This window comes from Embiotoca jacksoni, unplaced genomic scaffold (assembly GCF_022577435.1).
Source record: "Embiotoca jacksoni isolate LCO1_2020_lvr unplaced genomic scaffold, fEmbJac1.0.p SCAF_27, whole genome shotgun sequence".
NCBI lineage: Eukaryota > Metazoa > Chordata > Actinopteri > Embiotocidae > Embiotoca > Embiotoca jacksoni.
The window spans coordinates 930,772-946,603 of NW_027185378.1; the positions used below are offsets into that span (position 1 = coordinate 930,772).

The window sequence follows — 15,832 nt, forward strand, 5'->3', positions numbered from 1 at the left end:
ATGGCATCGATAAACTGGCTGCCAACCGCCGTAGAAGAAGTTGTTTGTGTGTTACGTCACGAATATGGCTGCCACGCCCCGCCCTCACGTCGTTGACTTGGTAACCGTCGCAGCGTTGTTGGTGAAATAGGAGGACATCGCTTTAATCTGTGTAGGGAAAGACGTCGTCATCCTCAGCCGACTAAATTTTCCGCTTTTTTAAATTTTATTAATGCGACGCGTGTTATATCTAAAGCTCACTCTATATGTTAAATATTTGTATTAATACAAACGGAAAAGGTTAACAACGAAAATTTGCTGGCATCAGCACTTAGCATGTTAGCGGCTAAAGTAGCTACCATGCAAAAGTAGCCACTGTTAGCTTGTCATAAAAGTTGCTTTGCTAACATAATTTCAGCCTCAGCTCAGCAAAGATCTCCTGAAACACGACGTGGCTTTGTTCTAGTGCTTTTATTGGAACTGCTGAACTTGAACTGAAACACTCTGAAAAACAACACGTCAGGAGTCGGTGTGGATCACCGAGCTGACAGTTAACCTCGTCCAGATCTGGTGTTTTTAGAGCTTTCCACCCGGGATTACTCTGCTTTTACACCCACGATGAGAGACATTAAGAATGCCAGCGGGTGAGTCCGCTGCTGTCCCTTCTTCACACCAGAGGAAGAATGCCCTGCTTGAATTAAAACAAGTTTTATCAGCAAAATATATTGAATCAGTGGATCTGCGTGGATGAAAGCAACTTTTACCTGTCGAGCATGTGTTGTATGAATATAAATACCTGTTCTGAAGTAAAATGTTTTTAAATGTGAAAAACAGTGAATTAGAAGTAAAACGGAAATACTAAAGAGAAGTACCTCACAGCTGTACTGATATTAATATGTGAATTGATCTTAATAATGACCATGTAAACTTTTTCCAGGTGAGAGTGAAGACCGGGCAAAGACCCGGGAAAGATTCAACGAGGTGTTCAAGAAGTACACCGAATCAGAGAAGAAAAAACAGAGGAAGAAGAGCACTGAGACACAGGAGACTATCGTGGTATGTGCTCGATTTACACAGTAAACCGTCAGTGGGGAAGAACGTCAGATCAGATAGAAACTGCAGAATACGTCCTTGAAGAGTCATAATTCTGCAGCAGGAAATTCATGTCAAAATAAATCTTTCATGTCCTTCCTCCAAAATATCCCGGCAGGCCATGCAGACCAGTTTTCATGGTGGAAATCTTATTAAAGAAGAGCTATACTGACATCTGTCCTGCTCTCCTCTTTCAATGTTTTTAGCTGCAGAATCTAAAGAAGAACCTGAACCTCCAGAAGGACACGGAAGATGACGAAACCATCCTCCAGAACACGTACAACCCCGAGCAGGGTAGCCCTCGCTACACCAAGAACAAGAGGAGAGAGCAGGAGATGGAGATAGCAGAGAGGGTGAATGTCAACAACAGTAAAAACGACGAGGAGATTAAGACATCGAAAGCCAAGAGGAAGAGTAAGAGGGACCTTCCTCCCCTCCCTGTCCCTGAGGACATCAGCAGTTACATCCAGAAGGATGCAGACGCCTCCAGGTCAGAGGTCACCGTGGACACGGACGACACAGGTGGCGGAAAGGAAACCAAGCGGAAAAGTAAGAAAGGGAAAAGCAAAGAAGATCCAGAGGCGAAAGCAGAGAGGCAGGAGGAGGACGCAGGAGACAATCTGCTGCAGGAGTACCAGCAGCAGATCGCACAGGAGGAGGGGACTTTCAAGAAGACACGGGTCAAAGCCGACGAGGACGCTGTCCGAACTGTCACGCTGAATAACGACGTGGGAAAGAAGAAGAAGAAAAAGCTGAAGTCGGTCGTCACAGAGTCAGACACAGGGTGAGCGTGTGCAGCTCCTCCTCTCATGGATCCGTTGGTTGTTTTTTTAAAAAATATTTGTAAGTACTAAATGTAGATCTTTTCTCCAACAGGGATCAGGAAGAAGACGCAGACCAGGATGCTGACGTGGAAAACGAGTCCAGAGGAAAGAAGAAGAAGAAGAAGAAGAAAAAGCACGGTAACTGGTAACGAATGATCAGGATTCACAAAGCGGCACTAAAAACGGGCCTCATGGATGAATTTCAGGTTTTGTTTTCAGTTGTCGAAGAGGAGAGCGAACCGGAGCCGGAAGCACCGCGGGAACCGACGTTCGACGACAGCCTCGTGCTCGGAGTGTTCGTCCACCGGACGGACCGGCTGCAGACCGACGTCCTCGTCTCCCACCCCATGGTGAAGATCCACGTGGTCGACGACATCACGGGCCAGTACGTGAAGAAGGAGGACAGGTGAGAGGTCACATCGCACGGCTCTGTTTCTGTTTCCCGTTTCAAGTGATGTGATCAAACCTCCCCTCCTCCTCTGGTTCCTCGCAGCCACCGTCCCGTCTCCTCCTTCTACGAGCAGGAGAACGTCGACCACGTCCTGCCCATCATGACGCAGCCGTTCGACTTCAAGAAGAACAAGTCGATCATCCCCGAGTGGCAGGAGCAGATCATCTTCAACGAACGCTTCGGCTACTTCGTTCAGCGACACGGCGAAAGCCCTCGAGTCGTTCTATTCTTCGAGGTAAGAGATATTTAGCCCGCGGATATATTTGAGCACGTTTTGCTGCAGCTGTCAGTGACTCTTTGATGTCTTTATAGATTCTGGATTTTGTCACGATGGAAGAAGCGCGAGCCAACGTCGTCGTCGTCGACAAGCATGAGCGAGGCTTCAGGAAGATCGCCTGGGCGTTCCTGAAGGTAAAACTCTCGCTCAGAGAGGAAGGAGAACCCTGTCGCGCTCCCTCCGTCTGACTCGTGCGTTTCCCCTCCGTCCCTTCAGCTCGTCGGCACCAACGGCGTCCTGAACATCGGCAGCAAACTCCGCTTGCAGCTCTTCTGTCCTCCTCTTCGGGCCAAGAGACAGCCCAGGACTGTGGACGTGGTCGAGTGGTGGAGGAAGTACCCCAGAACCAAGTACGCGTCCACGCTGTACGTCACGGTGAAGGGCATCAAACTCCCCGAACATGTAAGTCAGGTGTTTCTGCAGCTGTGAGGAGGTGAAAACCTTCAGTAGACTCTGTGGCTGCGTCTGATCCTGTGTTTTGTGGTGCAGGTGGACCCCGGTATCCGCTCCATGATGGCGCTGCAGGAGGAGAGAGGCAGCACCACCTACAGTGAGCTGCAGAACGAGGTGACCAAGAGGAGCCTGACTCGGCCTGCAGACGTCAAGCCGCCTGTCCTCAGGTGGAGCCGGCTGTCTGGTCAGGTGGGCGGAGCCAACTCTAGTTATAAGTCGTATCAACACATATGTGTGTCAATTTGTTTTTATCTTGCATGCACCACAAGATTTATAAAGGATAGTGTGAGGTTTATTATTTACAGTGGGCTTTTTATTGTTCTGCTTCAAACTTCAAATGTACAGTATATGACGTATGTTTCCGTTGCAGATCTGTCGGATTCCCAACAAACCTCTGCTGGCGTTCCGCGGCGGTCAGATGGGCTGTTTCACTCTGCTCTTCTCTCACGCTGGAACCGTCCTGGCTGCTGCATGTGCCGACAGAGACGCTTTCCCTGTTGTAGGTGAGGAACTCCTCCTGATTCTCCTCCTGATTCTCGTCCTGATTCTCCTCCTAATGCTCCTCCTGATTCTCCTCCTAATGCTCCTCCTGATTTTCCTCCTGATTTTTGTCCTAATGCTCCTCCTAATGCTCCTCCTGATTCTCCTCCTGATTCTCCTCCTAATGCTCCTTCTGATTCTCCTCCTGATGCTCCTCCTGATGCTCTTCCTGATTCTCCTCCTGATTCTCCTCCTGATGCTTCTCCTGATTCTCCTCCCAACCCTTCTCCTCCTAATGCTCCTCCTGATGCTTCTCCTGATGCTCCTCCTGATTCTCCTCCTAATGCTCCTCCTCATGCTCTTCCTGATTCTCCTCCTGATTCTCCTCCTGATGCTCTTCCTGATTCTCCTCCTGATGCTCTTCCTGATTCTCCTCCTGATGCTTCTCCTGATGCTCCTCCTGATTCTCCTTCTGATTCTCCTCCTAATTCTCCTCCTGATGCATCTAAAACTCCACAGCAGCGTGATCGTGTGTTCGTGTGTTTCAGTGTATGAGATCCCCTCTGGGAAGGTTCTGGCTGCCTTCAGTGGTCATCTCAGTATCGTGTATGATCTCTGCTGGTCGAGAGATGACCGCAGTCTCCTCTCCGCCTCCTCTGACGGAACTGTCAGGTACGTTTGTGACATCCCATGGAAAATTTAAAACGATTCGGGGTCTGTTCTCTGTGGCTCCTCTAGGGGGAGCCAGTGCTCCTCGTAAAAGCATTTTTAGATTAGATTAGATTAGATTTGATTTTATTAATCCCACAGTGGAGAAATTAGGTCGTCACAGCAGCAAAGAAAAAACAAAAAGTGCACACAATATGAAAAACATTTACAAACACGTATAAAATATAAAAAATAAGGTAGATAAAAAAATTATTATTTTAGAAAGAAAAATAAGAGCAATCAATAAAAACACACACACACATACTATATACACAAAAAAAACCCAAATAAAATAAAATAAATAAATACAGTGTGGGATGAATGGAAAAAAAAGTGTCTGGTGCTATGAAATGAAATGAGATGAACATGTTCTGGGTTGTGGTCGATTTAAAGAACACAGCCGTCTTCATTTGTTCACATGATTAAACGGCCTCCGTGCTGCCGTCCTCCCTCAGAGAGTGGAACGTGGAGAGGCTGCAGGGAACGGCCCAGAAGGTTCTGCCCCACCCGTCCTTCGTGTACTCGGCCCGGTACCATCCCTCGGCCCAGAACCTGGTGGTGTCCGCGGGCTTCGACAGTCTGGTGCGCGTGTGGAAGCTGGACGTGGCCGACGTGAACGGCCAGCTGCTGCAGGAGTACGAGGGCCACGGCAGCTTCATCAACACCGTCTGTTTCGACTCTGAAGGTAAACGTGTGCAGGTGTCGGTGAGGTGCATGCTGGGAAATCTGCACAGGAGGCGTTTTAGTGAACAATGTTGAGCCCAAACATCGTGGTCAGTCCGACCTTTTTCTGTCTAATTTACATTTTTCTACCCTGAACTCTTGTCTGTGTTTTGTTTGGTGGTCTGTGAGGTTTAATGAGGTCATACGTGTCCAGAAGCAGAAACACTTTCATTTATTTCAAGGACTGATTCAGCTGCAGAGGAAACAGAGATCCCTGTTTTTTTTGTTTTTGTTTTTACACGAAATATATTCCGTTTCTAACCTCTTGCCATCTTTTTTGTGAAACATGTTGCGCAGTGTGTATTTGATGTTTGGCCGCACGCTTCTCAGGTCTGATGTCGTTGTAAACAGGAAGGAGAATGTTCTCCGCGGACAACGGGGGCCAAATCATCGTCTGGAGAACCCCGGTGAGCGATGGCCGGCAGCGGCAGCAGCCGTGTCACCACTGGTGTGTAGAGAAGGTACCGGAGTCCGCGTTACGTTACATAAAACAGGAATCCGATCAGATACCTGCAGAGGAATGAGATTAATTTAACAATGCTGCTTCTGTCTCTGGGCAGAACATAGACGAGAGCGACCTCAGCGGCGTCCCCATCACCATGCTGCAGCTCCACCCTAACGGCCGCTGCCTGCTCATACACGCCAAAGACAGCGTGCTGAGGATGATGGATCTGAGGATGTGAGTGAGAGAGTTCCCCTCTGAAGTGACAGGAAGCAGGAACGTGAGCGGTACAGTCTGATCGCACCGTTCCGTGTTTGTGTTTCCCGTCAGTCTGGCTGTGAAGAAGTACACCGGCGCCACCAACTACCGGGAGCGGATCTACAGCACCTTCACGCCCTGCGGGAACTTTCTGTTCTCGGGCAGCGAGGACGGCATGGCGTACGTCTGGAACACGGACACAGGTGAGGCCCGGCGCCGATTTAAAGGAGCGGCTCCGTACAGTGGTGGCAGAGTGACTCCAGCTGACTGTGTCTCCCAGGTGACCAGGTGGCCGTGTACTCGGAGCTGTGTTACCCCACCGCCCTGCACGGCGTGGCCTTCCACCCTCACGAGAACATGGTGGCGTTCAGCGCCTTCGGTCAAAGCCAGCCGGTCCACGTCTACCTGTACGACCGCAAAGGTTGGTCCGTCTCTTCGCTCCGCGCGCAGCTCACCGACCCTCCGGTCTTTTAAAATGTTCTGATCCACGGACGTGTCCCCCAACAGTGTCCCAGCTGGAGGTGCACAGCTTGAAGGCAGCTAGCAGATCGGCCTCCACGGACCCTAAAACCATGCGGGCCACCCCGGACCCGCCCGCCCCACAGGACTCCTCCGCCATGGATCAGTTCGCCACGGCAACCAGACACGCTATGAAGATGCAGTGGGTGAAGGAGCAGCTGGACTCAGTTCTGGTAACGTCTCTTCCTGTCTTACGCTGACATTATTAGACTTGTTTTATTTCATATCACGTGAGACAAACTCATCGCGTCACGTCTTTTTCAGGAACCACATCAAGCTTCTGCATTGGTGTACGAACAAGGTACCGCTGTCACGGTGAGTTCTTCATCCATCAGCACACCTTCGTTCATACTTTATTCAGTCTTTTCAGGAAATCACAATCCTGTCATTGCAATAATTTATGCAAAGTCAAAACACTCGACAAAATATTTGTGGGGACTTTCTGCAATTTATTTTTTAATTCCTCTAATATTTCTGGGACGTGCAGCAGGATTATTATCACAGGAAATCAGCGTATATTAGTATTTATCAGGGAGGTGATAAAAGAAATAGCATTTTTTTCCTTTCTTAAAATTTCTTTAATTTTACCGCAAAAAAAAAATGAAATCCTGGAGGGACTGATTATTACGGTCAAAGATGGTGATGACACTTTATTGAGCTCAGATTTCCATTTCCTTCGGTTACGCGTTAATGAAGGAAACAGCTCACAGATAAATCTGTTAACTTATTGATCATGTATTTTCAATGATGAACTCTCGGCTCTTCATTTTTAGTCTTTAAGGGAAACATTTCTATTTAAATCAATCCACCTTTATGTTTTTCAGACGGGCCTGAACGCCTCTCTGCCGCCTCCGTCTCTGCTGTCTCCTCACTCCAAGCTGCAGCTGTCCGGGTCGGTGGCGGATCAGCTGATCCCTCAGGCCGCTCTGAGCGCTCAGAGCCGTGAGTGTCTCCTCCGTCATGTGTCTTCGACTAAAGCTGTACGGTGTGCAGTGACTGCTGCAGGGCGTCTGAGGAGGATGAAATACTCACGCTGCCTCCTCTGTTGTGTAATTTCAGGCGGGTTCAGTCCGGTCGGTCAGCGGCTCCGAGGAGTGTCGTCCTTCAGGCTGCAGACGGTGAGTCTTCGTGTCTCTTTTAAACTGAGCGTCCTCTGAGGTTCATGATAAATCCGTCTCCCTCCTCCGATCAGAGCCTCCCTGACCACACCTCCTCCGGCCTGGAGACAGACTCCGCCCCCGTCCAACAAGTCGTACGTACCCGCCATCTCTCTCCGATCTCCGTCCCTACCATCCCTGTCGTCCCTGTCTTCTGTGTAACCGTCCCTCCTCTGTGTCCCCCCCAACCACCAGGTCGTCTCCCTGTACAACTACAGAGCCAGCCGATCCGACGAGCTCACCATGCGCCGCGGTGATGTCATCCAGGTGCTCTACAAAGACAACGACAACTGGTGGTTCGGGCGGCTGGTCGGCGGGCAGCAGGGATACTTCTTGGCGTCTTACGTGGCCGATCAGAGTGAGTGAATCGTACTTCCTGTGGTCAGGTTTTTAGACGATAAAAAAAAAAAAAAAAAACTCTTTGACCGTGATTTATTGTTGTTGTAGGAGATTTCAGTGAAAACGTGAAATCTGTGGACGCACACGGGGCTTTATCTGAGGGGACGGCTGACAGGTCGACGCCCACCAGGGTAAGAAGACAGAACCACACGGTGGTCCTTCTGTCCCGGTCTGGATCGGTGTTTGTCTGCAGCTGCAGCACTTTGTCTCCTCCTTCTGTTTGTTAAAGAGATGCTCCACCCTGAACGTATCATGTGACCATCAGACAGACACTGCACTGCTAACCAGTCAAGTTCACATGTAAATCTGTCCAAAACCATATCGATATTGAACTTACAGTGACCCTGACCTTTGACCTCCAACATCTAAAGAGCCTAAGTGAACATTTGTGAAAAAAGAAATTCCCTCAAACAGTTCCTGAAAAATTGCGTTCAGAGGCATGGGTTATTGTAAAGTGACCTTTGACCTTTAAACCAAAATCGTATCAGTTCATCGTTGGTACAAAGTGAATGTTTTTGCCAAATTTTAACAAATTGCCTCAAGTCATTCTTGAGATATCGCGTTCACAACAACGGGAAGGGAACAGGGGAGGGAAAGGGGACAGGGAGGGGAACGTGACGTCACAGTGACTTTGACCTTTGACCCTTGTCCACCAAACTTTAATCAGGTCACCCTTGAGACCAAGTGAGCGATTGTGCCGCGTGTAAAAGAATTCCATCCAAGAAGGTTAACCCTTTGAGCTTTAACCTCCTCTGGCTTTTCTCTGCTCTGTGGATTTTAATCTCCTCTCTGCTCCTCTGCTGATCCAAATTCCAGAGTTTCTGCTGCACACATGACGGGTCACGAGGATCACTTTAATGTGAAGTGTGTTTATAAAAGTTTTTTCTTCTGTTTTCTCATTTCTCAAGGTCTCCGCTGCCATCAGTTCGTCCGGGGAACTCCGGTTTCTCTCCGAGCCGACGCTCTCCGACACCGAACCTGAGCTGACTGATGCCAAGTAAGTGGCTCGGGTGGAGGGAGTTAAAGGGGGTTCCTGAGGTTGGCGGTTCGATCCCCGGCTTCACCTGTCCGCCTGCTCAGAGCAAACCTGAGGTGAAACATCTCCGTATGAGTGCAGAGCATCTCACTGAGCTCTGCACGAGGCCTCACGGTGTGCTCCTCTGGAGGAAAAAGCCCGACAGGTGTAAGACTGACACGCAGGGTCTCTCTGGTTCCCGCAGGGCTCAGTTTTACCTCACTTTGGACCATTATCATCGAAATATGTATTTCAAAAACATATCTGCCTAACGCTGGTGAAACCGAGCTGTAGCGGTTCACAAAGAACACTTTGATGCTGCTCCTCAGTGTAATAACGGCAGTGGATTCATGTGTTTTTTTTTCTTTTTTTCTACAGACCCAGAAGGAAAAAGAAGGTGAAGAAGCCCGGCGTCCCTGCAGCTCCGGCTCAGGCCACACTCTCAGATGCGGAGGCCCCGAGGAGGATGAGGAGGAGGAGTGGCAGCAGCAGCAGCCGGAGGAGAGGAAGGTTGACGGATCGGCCGCTGCCCGGGAGGCCGAGCGGCCGCAGCAACGGTGCCTTCGAGCCCGACGCGTAAACTCCCACACGGTAAACCGGTCTGTGTCCCACCAACTCCCTCTGGTCCGCCCGTTTCTCATCACATGTAGATAAATAACTGTACAATAATCTTTTTGTATGTTGAAATATTTATCCAAGTTGAACTTTTATAAAGTTGTAGCTGTGCTTTGTTTAGCCTGGAAGAGAATCACAGTTTCTACATTCTTCACAGCAATAAAAAAACACTAAATATAACTTTAAATGTTTGTTTATTTTCTTCATATAAAACATAAAAACACACTTTAGGTGTTTCTTAAAATTTTTTAAAATATGCTTCAGGTCAAATTTGACAATGAGACACCAATACGTGTAATAATTTCATATTTAATGATAGAATATACCTTTGTGTTCATAATTCTGATATAAACAGGACATTAATTCGTTTTTAGTGTTTTCAAATCTTTATTTGTTCTGTCACGTGAAACAATAAAACCAGACTAAGTACCAAAGTGAGCTATTTAAGGCACGACATCATCTGATTTTAATTTAAACATCATGCTGCTGACACAATCACGGCACATGTAAATCCACATATTTAACATGAGATCTGTACATGTTCCAGAAAAACAACATTCTTCACTTGGTCAGCAGGTCCACAGTCAAATCCAAGTCCTGTGATCAGTAATACAGACGAGCTGCCAAACAAAAGGCACATTTAGTGTGCTGAAGCAAGACTTTTTAAATCCCCACGTGGATCATTTTCAGGTCAAAATAAAAATATTTTTAAACAACAAAAATCCTCAGAATCCCTGAAACACCAGAAAGAAAGTGGAGTTTAAAAGCATTCATGAGAATGAAGCCGCTGAGGGGACATTCAGAGTGTTTGGGTTGGTTGTGTGTCCTCCGACGTGTCCTTCATTCCTCCAGGAGAGGAGTCCTCTCATCGGTCGGCCGAATGTCGTCTGCAGCCCTGAAAGTCAAACGTCAGAGTGAGTGTTGCACCTTATTTTGGTCCTTCTTAAAAGTGTTATCATGTCAATGGGAAGTCACCGGTTACCTCGGCTGCTGCTGTGGTCGACAGCAGAGAGAATACACGGCGAGGAGGAAGGCCTGAAGGACAGACAGGACGCGGCATCACACACACTGGATGAAAACACACGAAACGCCGCGGCGGCTGATACTTACACCGAGAAACGCCAACGCTCCCTGGACCACCGCCGCCCACTCGAAGCTCAGATGTTGGGTGATGAGCCCCCCCATGATCGGACCGTAAAACATCCTTAAAAAAAACCAAAAAAAAAACCATGTCAACATTAAAACTCCAAAACATCACAGACCAGAGGACGGGAAGCGGACGTCTCCTGGGACTTACCCGGTGGACCAGACAGCACCGAACAGCCCTGACACCATCCCCAGGGTGCTCAGGCCCTCCTCAAAGCCATGTTCACTGCAACAACAGGACACGTGTTACTCCATGTTCATATTTAAAAAAAACAACAACAGGAGGTTGTGACTGTGGAGCGACATGCAAAGCCACTCACTATGCACATGTGATGATCTCGGGGAACGTGGGGATGGCAGTCAGGCCCAGAGAAAACCCAATTAGGCCGAGCATGAGGACGAGCAGCCACAGCTGACTGCAGACGGAGAGGAGAGCGGGTTGATATCGTCAGGAGAAATATGTTAGTAACCGGCAGGGAGACACACGAGACCTGCTGAGTAACACCTCCATTATATATAAGAAAAGTTACAGATTTATCCTGTTTGTGCCTCACTGAGGATCTCTGAACGAGCCTGATCGGTTCTTATTGGTCCCGAAAAAGAGAATTTAATTGTTTACTGTTGGAAGATAAAATATGTATTTTATATTATGAATGCTGCAAACTGCGGTATTTTTAAAAGTTCCACGGTCAGCATTTTTAAGAAATTAACTTTTACCACTTTTACATCTGTCCGGTAAATCCAAAGGAAGCAGGAGCCATCAGTTAGCTTAGCTTAGTATAACAACCACAAATAGGAGGCTCAGTTATATTGTGTTTTTTTCATCAATTTAAACAACGGTTTCATCAGAAACTGCTGGAGCAGCTTTAACCAATCAGATCCGACCACCGCTGCAGCTAAAACACTCAACTATACTTAGCCGCGCCCACCGGTCTCTGATTGGGCGAACTGTAATGTGAGCGGGGTTTCCAGACTGTGATCCCAGCAGGTGAGTGGCGACGCCCTCCCAGAGCCGTGATGTCACAGTGAGAGCAGTGTCTCCTCTGACACCTGTGACTTCGCCTCTTTCCTCTCCAAGCTGCCGCACACACTCACCTCGGGACGTGAAGGAAGGGGGCGGGGCCGAGCAGACAGAAGGCGACCGCCGTGATGAGGCCTCCCGCCACCATGAAGCTGAACCTGACGGACTGGTGAGTGACGACACTCGGTTTAAAATCACGGAAGTACGACTCAAACGTGACGCTCGATGACCTTTGACACTCACAGGGTATTTATCGGCGAAGTAGCCCATCACCGGGGAGCCCAGGCAGTATGGCAGCGACAGCCCCAGCATGATGAGGCCCACGTATCCCGCGGACAGACCGAACTGAGGCAGGGAAACATTTCATTCACACACACACGGGAGAATCCTCTCTGAAGGGAATCAGCTTCACGATAAAGAGGTGAGTTTACCCTGTCGATGGCGAACAGGGACAGACTGGCGTCCAGGAAGCCCAGCCCGGCGCTCAGCGTGAAGATCACGTAGCAGATCAGGACGATCTTCCCGTGGGTGAGAAGGCGGAAGAAGGAGTCCTTGGACGGGTTGGCCTCTGAGCAGAGGGAAAAACGGGATGCAGGTCACAGGTACGAACCCGGAAAATCACAGACCGATTTTGTGGGCTTTAAATTGCCCTGAACGATCACAGATGTGTTGATATCCGAGTGCGTGTTTTTAAAGTTTGACAAACTTTGGGCAGAAAAAAAGGTGCACTGATGTCTGTAAACCCTTAAATGTAAAATATCTTTATTACGAGCGATTATCAGTCGATGAATCAGATATTTTGCACTTCTTAATGTCAGAAGTTCGATAAATTTTGGGCTCAACTGACTATAAACAAACGGCCTGTGTCGACAGTTACCGACGGTCGGCAGGATGTAGATGTTGAAAGGAACCATGACCAGCAGTAAACACCCCAGAAGCATGAAGGGGACCTCGTATCCAAACGACTGATAGAACCAGCCGCCCACCGGGGGGCCGAGGATGAGCCCAAGCCCCGTGAAGATCTCCAGACTCCCCTGAAACACGCAGAGGAGCGTTAAAACATGGACCAACACACTTATGAACATGCTTCCTGCAGCCCGTGTGAATTATTTTCTCTTGACAAATACATAAAATGTCAGACTGTGAGGCCTCCTTTGTCTTCCCGTGACTCTAATATCTTAACAACGCACCACTCAGACGAGCTGCTCACCAAAACAGTCGCCACATTGTCCGGGAAGATTTTGGCTGTCATGGCAAAAGAGGAGGTCATTGCACCGGCAAAGCCCACGGCATCGATGGAGCGCACCACAAAGCACAGAGTGATGAAGGTGGCGCCCGCAGGGGCCCGGTCCAGTAACCTGACCGGGACACAGGGAGGGGAACAATCAGCTGACGGCAGGTTAGACAGGAAAGACTGAAGCAGAGGAGCTGCAACCTCAGAGGAAGACTTATTCAAATACAGACTATAATTCTGTTTCAGTTCACAGATTGTATAAAAAAGTGTTCGTAGCTTCCAGGTATGAAAAATGAGGCCGATGCAGAAGTGCCTTAAAGCTACAATACCACTGAGTGCCACTAGAGGTCGGCTCCAAAAAGCCTCCGGCTCCATAGAGTCCCATTCAACTTCTCTCATCAAATACAAAGTGAATAAAATGTCTCCACCAGTTATCTCGGTGTTGTTAGCTGAAGTCGCTCCTTCTTATTAGTTTTCTGGAGGTCCATCTGAAAATAATCCCTCATTAATTATAAAATAAGCTTTAAAAAGATTCAATCAGGTTACAGCTATCGGTGGGCGGGACGTGGTATCGTCAGGTTTTCCAATCAGATCGGTCAGATCCACCGCTGGCTCCTCACCCAGCTCGTCCAAATATGGTCACTTCTGGTAACAATTTGTCTAAGAGTTTTTATTGGTTTTTGAATGTTCATGAAGTTCGACGGCGCCACAAATCATATTTTAGTCATGGAGAAAATCTTCGTCATCTTAATAAGAGGACAAAATATTTCCAGGTTTTTCTATAAGGGACTTCAATGCTGTTCAGACAAACAGGTGTGACCCAGACAACATGAATATAGATCATCTGAAACTTCTTGCACCTGTAATGCAGCAGCATCAGTGTGTCCCTTTCAGAAAGAGGAAACTGTACTGCAGTTGTATGAACAGTCTGACGTGTTCATCTTCACTGACAGATCAGAAACTCACCCGAACAGAACCGTACACACCGACGACACAAACAGCCCCATCACCAGCATGAACTTCGCTCCGATCTGGACGATCTGATCCGAACAGGAGGGAGAGGTTCTGTAGCGGAGTAATCCCACCACACATGAAAATACCGACGTCTACTTACATATCGGCCCAGGATCAACGAACCAATCAGGTTACAGACGGCGTAGCAGCCGAAGATGAGGCCGACCACCGTCTGACTGGCTCCTTTCTTCACCGCCTGTGGAGGGACGTTCATGGACATGATCACGGTTCGGTGAATCAGTGAACTGAAGCCTCTGACAATGAAGAACGTTGATCTATTCTGAGGGGCCCTGACATCGTCAGGCCGTAGCTGGACTTCCTGTCCGGTCACTCTGCCCTCAGGGAGGCTGTCTGCTGTGAGCACATGATTCACCCTGTCCACTGCTGCTGACGGGGGTCCGATCACCCCCGCCGCCCCCCTACCCCTGGTTAATTATTGATCACAGCCTCCATCAAACATAAGGGCCTCTTCACCCTCCGATCAGCTGCTGCACCCGCAGGCGATCAATAAATCACCATCAAAGACCGACATGCAGGAATGTATGAGGTGACGTTAAAAACATGATGACAGGAAGCAGTTAAATAAAAACAACTCCATTATTACTTTATAATTATTAGAACTTTTATAGGAACTTCTGCTCTCCATAAAACAAATAAACGATTCATATCATTATAGATTCATCTGTTTATCTATTTCTTATTTAATTGATGGACTGTTTGGACTCCTAACAAAATGCCTGAGGAGCTGCTTGAAAAGTCACAACCAAAAGATATTTAGTTTATCAGCATGAAGGAAGCAGAAAACATTTTCAAAGCAGAACAGTCAATAAAGTGGAAAATGTCATGACTGAAGTGGCAGCAAAGGACCAAAGAAATAAACTAAATGACGTGTTTTATTTCTCCTGAATTCCGAGTTTTATTTCTGTTGTCTTTAATAAAACTCCTGCAGCCTGTTCTGTTCTGTGGCCCCTACATCTTACCTCTGAGGGGAAGAAGGGCCCCAGTATTGAGTAGCAGATCATGGAGCTGAAGTTGACAGATGCCATGGAGATGAGGGTGAGCACTTGTTTCCTGGTCATCCTCTGAGGAGGAGGAGGAGGAAGATCGGCGGGTTCATCTGGGAACACGAACACAGAGGTAAAGATCATAAACAACTTCTGATCGTCTGATAGTAATGTCCCAAAGGTCACCCACCTGTCTGCGGCTCCATGTCTTAATGTGGAGGTTTTTTTTTTTTGGTTTCCGGTGTTCAGATGAGCGCTGCAGACATACCGACACGCGGACACACGAAGCGGGGAGACGCGGACCGCGGACACACGGACGGAGTGTCTTGACAGCTTCTGTGCAGCGGCAGCAAACTTCAGCCTCGAGCAGCGCAGCGCAGAGCCGCGTGAGTGTTTCTTCAGCGATGTTTATGGTCTAAGCACAGGAACTGATCCCCGCCTCCAAAATAAAGCTCCACTTCCGGTGAAGTTTAATCACAACTCTACGACTGAGATATATTTATTTAAAATATTTAGTTTGGCTAAATACTAAAATTGCCAACACTGTTTGCTTTTAAATAATATTAAACGATAGTTTATATGGAGCATCCCTCACTTTAACTCGAAAACAAAAAGCTGCTCATGATCAAATTTAAAACTTCAGCCCTCAGCACCACAGCTCTCAGGTCAAAGTAAACAACCTCAGGCTTTCACTTTTAAAATACAATAAGTCTAATTTTCCTTTTCATCAGGCCACAGGAAGATCCGAAAACTGCAGCAGTCAGTGACTCTGATGTCACTGAACTGTGGTGTATATAATCCTACATCAGTAATCATTTGAATAATAATAATGATGATGATGATAATATTATTAATAATAATAATAATAATAATAATAATAAACGAAATGCAGCTCCAAGTGCTTTACACCAAGAAAATCGCATTTCACATAAAAACAGATATAAAGGAACATAAAAACATTTTAAAATGTAATTTAAAAACATTAAAAAAGATAAAATGCATAAGAACAGTTACAAACTAA

At 47.6% G+C, this 15,832-nt stretch overlaps 2 protein-coding genes and 1 long non-coding RNA gene across 4 annotated transcripts; 2 read left to right on the top strand and 1 right to left on the bottom strand.

Moving 5' to 3' along the window:
- The first annotated feature begins 10 nt into the window (after positions 1-10).
- On the top strand, positions 11-9,579 carry ahi1 (Abelson helper integration site 1). 2 transcript variants are annotated; one of them, XM_069160626.1, is made up of 25 exons: positions 11-623; positions 917-1,035; positions 1,278-1,855; positions 1,948-2,033; positions 2,115-2,301; positions 2,389-2,581; positions 2,659-2,757; positions 2,840-3,025; positions 3,113-3,265; positions 3,447-3,579; positions 4,105-4,228; positions 4,720-4,949; positions 5,339-5,448; positions 5,548-5,666; positions 5,760-5,890; positions 5,968-6,108; positions 6,195-6,379; positions 6,471-6,521; positions 7,031-7,148; positions 7,266-7,324; positions 7,399-7,458; positions 7,559-7,721; positions 7,811-7,893; positions 8,671-8,759; positions 9,156-9,579. In XM_069160626.1, exons 1-25 carry the CDS (start codon positions 614-616, stop codon positions 9,355-9,357), a joined length of 3,609 nt encoding a protein of 1,202 aa, XP_069016727.1. In that variant the 5' UTR covers positions 11-613; the 3' UTR covers positions 9,358-9,579. The 2 variants fall into 2 exon arrangements, with proteins under 2 accessions (XP_069016727.1, XP_069016728.1); XM_069160627.1 differs by lacking the exons at positions 11-623; positions 917-1,035 and having other exon boundaries at positions 1,767-1,855; positions 2,102-2,301.
- Positions 9,580-9,759: 180 nt separating this feature from the next.
- slc18b1 (solute carrier family 18 member B1) lies at positions 9,760-15,224 on the bottom strand. Its single transcript, XM_069160628.1, has 14 exons — positions 15,002-15,224; positions 14,788-14,924; positions 13,908-14,003; positions 13,760-13,833; positions 12,770-12,917; positions 12,437-12,593; positions 11,991-12,127; positions 11,803-11,904; positions 11,634-11,725; positions 10,859-10,954; positions 10,690-10,764; positions 10,503-10,596; positions 10,375-10,427; positions 9,760-10,287 (listed from the first exon to the last, which is right to left on the bottom strand). The coding sequence occupies exons 1-14, from the start codon at positions 15,015-15,017 to the stop codon at positions 10,233-10,235; spliced, it is 1,332 nt and encodes a 443-aa protein (XP_069016729.1). The 5' UTR covers positions 15,018-15,224; the 3' UTR covers positions 9,760-10,232.
- LOC138205003 (uncharacterized) lies at positions 11,649-12,816 on the top strand. The gene is made up of 3 exons (XR_011178844.1): positions 11,649-11,728; positions 11,805-12,161; positions 12,433-12,816. It is a non-coding gene; the product is annotated as an uncharacterized lncRNA (long non-coding RNA).
- Positions 15,225-15,832: the final 608 nt, after the last annotated feature.

Bases quoted from the DNA above. Each gene is read 5' to 3' on its own strand.
- ahi1 (XM_069160626.1), top strand. The intron at 6,109-6,194 runs GTTGGTCCGTCT...GTCCCCCAACAG, and splicing joins CTACCTGTACGACCGCAAAG to TGTCCCAGCTGGAGGTGCAC. The intron at 7,325-7,398 runs GTGAGTCTTCGT...TCCTCCGATCAG, and splicing joins CGTCCTTCAGGCTGCAGACG to AGCCTCCCTGACCACACCTC.
- slc18b1 (XM_069160628.1), bottom strand. The intron at 10,955-11,633 runs GTGAGTGTGTGC...CTCCGTCTGCAG, and splicing joins CCCTTCCTTCACGTCCCGAG to TCAGCTGTGGCTGCTCGTCC. The intron at 10,428-10,502 runs GTAAGTATCAGC...TCTGTCCTTCAG, and splicing joins GAGCGTTGGCGTTTCTCGGT to GCCTTCCTCCTCGCCGTGTA.